This window comes from Ranitomeya imitator, chromosome 6 (genome assembly GCF_032444005.1).
Source record: "Ranitomeya imitator isolate aRanImi1 chromosome 6, aRanImi1.pri, whole genome shotgun sequence".
NCBI classification, from domain to species: domain Eukaryota; kingdom Metazoa; phylum Chordata; class Amphibia; order Anura; family Dendrobatidae; genus Ranitomeya; species Ranitomeya imitator.
In genome coordinates this window covers 430,480,817-430,487,144 of record NC_091287.1, presented here as the reverse complement: position 1 = coordinate 430,487,144, position 6,328 = coordinate 430,480,817, and the positions used below count along the sequence as shown (strand labels likewise).

At 43.1% G+C, this 6,328-nt stretch overlaps 1 protein-coding gene across 1 annotated transcript; it reads right to left on the bottom strand.

Moving 5' to 3' along the window:
* Positions 1–250: 250 nt before the first annotated feature.
* On the bottom strand, positions 251–2,851 carry LOC138643411 (transcription factor Sox-17-alpha-like). The gene is made up of 2 exons (XM_069732326.1): positions 2,500–2,851; positions 251–1,392 (listed from the first exon to the last, which is right to left on the bottom strand). The coding sequence occupies exons 1-2, from the start codon at positions 2,849–2,851 to the stop codon at positions 251–253; spliced, it is 1,494 nt and encodes a 497-aa protein (XP_069588427.1).
* Positions 2,852–6,328: the final 3,477 nt, after the last annotated feature.

Genomic DNA, 6,328 nt, shown 5'->3' with positions numbered 1-6,328 from the left:
CACCAGTGTATATAGTCACCATAATGATCGGTTAAAAAACATTCCGGACACAATAATAAAAAGACAAATAATTTATTTCAGCATTATAGCACTATAAAATAAATTACAAAAGAATTAACACTACAGCTAATAAAGTGTCATAAGTCAGATTTCTAGTATAAAAATTAGAATTGCACTGTAAGCAAAAATTGCTTATACCATCCCCTTAGCCTTCACATTGTAGAATGAAATAAAAAGTGCTTGACACGCCTCAATAATTGTAGTAATCTATAGTGCTCGAGTCTGACAGTAAAGATGGCAGCAGATTGGTGACATCAATTTCATCAGATGGAAAGTTCAGTCCTGGATCAGACTCGACATCAAGGTACTGATCAAACTCAGCTTTGTCGATGTCGTCCATAAACGTGCTCTGATGAAAGTTGTCTGCTCGGCTGATATTAATATTGATGGGTGCAAGCTGAGGTGAAGATGGAAGAACTGGAGGAGCCACTGAGGGTGCCCTGCTAGGGGCTGCATAGGGCTGGGCGTAACACAGAGGTGGAGCAGCCTGCTCACAAGTGGCCAGCGGTGAGGGCCCCCCCTGAGGGACAGCTCCTCCATACAGGGCTGGGGGACCCTGAGGGACAGCTCCTCCATACAGGGCTGGGGGACCCCAAGGGACAGCTCCTCCATACAGGGCTGGGGGATTGTTCCAGGCCCCCCCCTGAGGGACAGCTCCTCCATACAGGGCTGGGGGACCCCGAGGGACAGCTCCTCCATACAGGGCTGGGGGATTGTTCGATGCTCCCCCCTGAGGGACAGCTCCTCCATACAGGGCTGGGGGATTGTTCAAGGGCCCCCCCTGAGGGACAGCTCCTCCATACAGGGCTGGGGGATTGTTTGATGGCCCCCCCTGAGGGACAGTTCTTCCATGCAGGGCTGGGGGATTGTTCGATGGCCCCCCCTGAGGGACAGTTCTTCCATACAGGGCTGGGGGATTGTTCGGCTGGACAGCATAGAAAGTGGCATAGTTGTAGTGCATCAGGTTTCCTCCTGGGGTTGCTGAGGAGTAGTGCAGTGGAGCCATGTGGGGCATGGAGGATGGTGGCAGGCTGTAAGGCTTGTAGTAGGGGCTCATGGATTGGTTCTTATATTGGTCATTGTTCTGCCCACTGGAACCCTGGATAAAGTATTTTCCTGGTATAAGTCCATTGGTGCTGAGCACTGCAGAGGCGGGAATGGCCGTGACCGGGTACAGGCCGCCATCCGCCCTCTTCATCTTCTTCACCTGCTTCTTCCTCTGGGGCCTGTACTTGTATTCCGGGTGATGCTGCAAGTGCTGCACTCGCAATCTCTCAGCTTCCCACACAAACGGTTGTTTCTCACTCAAGACCATGGACTTCCAGCGCTGTCCTGTGGAGGACAAGAAACAGTTAACATCAACGTAAAATCATAGTAGGAACAGCAGCAGATAATTGCATAGAAAGGACACAGCAGATCGGTCAGAAAGATGCAGCCGCTGTGCTGCGACTATCAGTGAAACCAATATAGTAATATACAGAAGAGCCAACAATTCTGACAACAGAAATAATGTCCCATCAGCGACCCCAAGGCCCACAGAATACCCCACACAATATCCTCCACGGCACAAGGAAACCGACTACGGGCATAGAGAAAGCCTGGCGGGGTCTTCAACGATGCCGAAGTCCCCGGGTAACCAGGGTAAATATCGGGTTACTAAGTGCAGGGCCGCGATTAGTAACCTGATATTTACCCTGGTTACCATTGTAAAAGTAAAAAAAAAAAACACTACATACTCACATTCTGATGTCTCTCACGTCCCCCACTGTCAGCTTCCTGCACCGCTGTGCTCTGCTTTACGGCCGGCGGCATTGACAGTCAGTGCAGGGAAGCTGACGGCGGGGGACGTGACAGACATCGGAATGTGAGTATGTAGTGTTTTTTTTTTTCTTTTTTTACAATGGTAACCAGGGTAGGTATCGGGTTACTAAGCGCGGCCCTGCACTTAGTTACCCGATGTTTACCCTTGTTACAAGTGAACACATCGCTGGATTGGCGTCACACACGCCGATCCAGCGGGTGATCAGCGACCAAAAAAAAAGGCATCATTCCCCACGACCAACGATCTCCCAGCAGGAGCCTGATCGTTGGTCGCTGTCACACATAAGGAGATCATTAGCAAGATCGTTGCTACGTCACAAAAAAAGCGTGAAGTTGCAACGATATTGTTAACGATATCGTTATGTGTGAAGATACCTTTACTATACCTGTCACCCTCCTCACTAGGATAGAGAATCTGCTCTGTGCTAATTACTGTGTTATTTGATTACTACATCACAGTATAGGGTTAGATATTACTATGTGTCCCATAGATATAATTACTAATGACACTATTGCCCCATGTGGTCTTGTGCCCCAGTGTGTGCCCCTGTAGTCTCCAGTGTGTGCCCTTGCAGTCCCCAGTGCGTGCCCCTGTAGTGCCCGGGGTGTGCCCCTTACCTAGCATCTTGCTGAGCTCGGCGTTGTGCAGGTCCGGGTTCTGCTGCGCCAGCCTCTTGCGCTCATCCTTCGCCCACACCATGAATGCGTTCATCGGACGGCGGACCCGGGCTTCGTCATTACTCCTGGAGCCTTCTCCCATAAATGATGATGCATTGGGGTCGGATGCCCACTGGGTTTGCTGGGACATGACAGCTGGCACGGAGAGCCTCGCCTTCAGCTGCTCCTCGCTGGCGTACCCGCCGTCAGGGCTGCTCATGGCTGTGAGATGTGGCTCGGTATCGGTGTCCTCTCCAGCTACTCTTGTCACACTGCTCCTGTCACACTGCTGGGCTGCTGTGAGCTCTGACATCTTTGCCTGGCTTTTATATCTAGCAAGCCCCGCCCACAGCTGGGGCCACATTGTGGAAAGGTATGATGGGCGTGGCCACGCTGCAGGTAGGGGGCAGTGATGATACCCTGCAGATGGGTGGTAATCCCCCCCAGTCACTGTTCACATGCAGATCAGCTTCCCCTGAGCAAACAGTCACCCTCAGGCCTCTTCCCTCTTATCCTAATTATCTTTGTATTGTGATAACAAGACAAACACTGAAGACTGACATAAAGCCCTGTAAGGAATAGTGATGGCTGTACTGAGTGTGCTCAGAGATTGTATCAGCCCTCCATAGGGCACCTGACATGTAATCATTATTAGGGCTTGTTTTCACTTGCGAGGAACACGTCCGTGTCTCGTGGTGCCTGGTGCCGACACTCCGGAGCGGCGCGTGCGGCTCCATGTGTTGCTATGCGTCCGCACGCTCCGCTCCACATTGCCGGCACCAGAGCTTCGTTTCCACATGCGAGACACGGACATATATCTCGCTAGTGGAAACAAGCCCTAAATAACTATACACAGGCAGAGATCAATGGGATTGGTAGAGATATTAGATAAGATAAATGATAGATAGAGATAATGAATAAAGTGACGTCAGCCTCCTCTGGAGAAAATGACACACAGTGATTTCATAGCCATAGGGGCTGTCAGCAACGTCTGGGCTCCAAGTCTCAAGCAGGTTGGAAATAGGCTCAGACCTGGAGCCGAAACGTCGCTGAAAGCCTCTATGGCTATGAAATCACCATATAGAATTTTCTTTATAGGAGGCTGCCGTCACTTTTTATTCACGATATTGAGGATTTATCTATGCTAAGAATTGGCACCCGCATTTCTTTACTGCTTACTAGTGCTGCTTTTTTTTTTTCTCTTTTTTTTCCTCTTTTTTTTGGATAGATATATTGATATTAGATAGATATTAGAAATATATTAGATTGATAGCCATATTAGATACATACATATATATTACATAGATAAACAGATATTAGATACACAGATAAAAATATATATATTATAAAGACATTGGCTAGATAACAAATAGACTAGATAGATGAGATATTAAATAGATTTATAGATACATATTACTCTTTTAGAGCTAGCCCCCCCTATGTTATGTACATGCACTGTCTATTACTATTCATTTACTTATTGCCGGGTATTGGCTCATTTTTTCCCTGTATTTTGCTAAATAAATAGGTGGATATTAGATGCTATTAGATATAAAATATATATATATATATATATATATATATATATATATATATATATATATATATATATATATATATATTAGATGTAAGAGAGATATTAGCTAGATAGCCATGTTGTTATATATATATTTTTTTGTTAGATAGATAGCCATATTAGATAAATAAATATATAATATATACATATATATATATATATATATATATATATATATATATATATATATATATAAAACGGGCAAATAAACAGATATTAGATACACAGATAAAACAAATATATATTAGAAAGACATTGGCTAGACTAGAGATAGACAGACTAGGTAGATTAGATATAAAATAGATTTATAGATACATATTGCTCTTTTCCAGCCAGCCGCTCTATGTTATGTACATGCGCAATCTCTATTAATTTACTTATTGCATTATTACTACATTGTGTTTTGATAAATAGGTGGATATTAGAGGCTGTTAGATATAAACTAAATATAAGACAGATATTAGCTTGTGACACTGGTTGCTAGTTATCTAGAGATGCTCCTTTTTTTTTTCCTCCGCATCTTCAGACCATTTTACTTTTCAAAACAACAGAATTGAAGATGAGCTACTGAATATAATACTGTGTACAATATAATCAACATACCGACCCACTAAGCAGTTATTAAACCGCACGCTGAATCAAAAAAAAGTGTTCTTGCTTTTTTTTTATAAAAAGTTATAACTTTATTAATACACATATTACACATACATGATCGAAAAATAACTGGCAGGTAAGCGCTAAGCATACGTTATTGATAGACCGCTATTAATTAGATTAGAAATTCTGACTACACATTTATAATTTTAGAACCTGTAAAGCAAATATCTTAATTTTTGTAGCACCATCATGTGCTCAAAATATCACCACTATGCTATAACCTCCATTCATATGGCCTACATATTATGCTACACAGACCAGAATAATGACAAAAAAAGACCCTTTTAATCAGAACACTGAAACCACAGTAAATAGATGCAATATCCACCCAAATTGTATAGACTGTAATAAATATTATAGCATCCTAAAATGCCTGCGTCCATATGCAAGCTGATGCAACCTTCTACCGCCAAAATGCCTTTCTATTAAGGTCGCTGCAACCCAATTTGTACACGTTATATGGAATGAGTTACTCAGTATACAGCAATATGCCATTATTGTATTAGTCCGGTATATATCAGCATTATGACACCAGTGAAGTCACTGACAAATTGTCTCAATTGAATAAACTTACTAAGATCAGATATTACTGGCAGCATGAGGGGATACACAAAGGATCAATAATCGAAATAAATGCATATTACCCCAATCTTTAGTGATCCTTGCTTACGGCCGCGTCGTTTCACGCTACTCCTTGCCAGACCCCTTGCACGCGGCCGTAAGCAAGGATCACATTAAGATTAATATTTATTACAGTCTATACAATTTTGGTGGATATTGCATCTATTTACTGTGGTTTCAGTGTTCTGATTAAAGGGTCTTTTTTTTGTCATTATTCTGGTCTGTGTAGCATAATATGTAGGCCATATGAATGGAGGTTATAGCATATTGGTGATATTTTGAGCACATGATAGTGCTACAAAAATTAAGATATTTGGTTTACAGGTTATAAAATTATAAATGTGTAGTCAGAATCTCTAATCTAATTAATAGCGGTCTATCAATAACGTATGCTTAGCGCTTACCTGCCAGTTATTTTTTGATCATTTATGTGGTTCAGAGGCTCAGTTTTAAATTGTATGTGTAATATGTGTATTAATAAAGTTATAACTTTTTATATAAAAAAGCAAGAACACTTTTTTGATTCAGCGCGCGGTTTAATATCTGCTTAGTGGGTCGGTATGTTGATAGATTTGGTAGAGTGTTACCCGCCCCAAGTTTGAGGGTATGGGTCTGGGAATATGTTTACATATTGTGTACACTATAAGTATGAATAAGAGCCAACTATGCCATTATTATTATTATTATTAGTAGTACTGAGGTTCTGTGATATTCTGTGCACATTATACAGAGCAGAGTCCCCAGGGGGAATGGCGTCTGCAGATATTATTACTGTCGGGTCCCTCTGTCATACACTGCACAGTCTGCCCCCCTGACCGGCCCCGCACCCCCGGGTGTCACAGGGAATGTGCTAATGACCGAAACCCGCCCTCTGCTCTGCCCAGAAACTGCCGTGCGGCCACCTCCATTGTTATGCGGGGTCTCTGCAGGACTGAG

Bases quoted from the DNA above. Each gene is read 5' to 3' on its own strand.
- LOC138643411 (XM_069732326.1), bottom strand. From the start codon at position 2,851: ATGTCAGAGCTCACAGCAGCCCAGCAGTGTGACAGGAGCAGTGTGACA. The intron at 1,393-2,499 runs GTAAGGGGCACA...TGTCCTCCACAG, and splicing joins CGAGCTCAGCAAGATGCTAG to GACAGCGCTGGAAGTCCATG.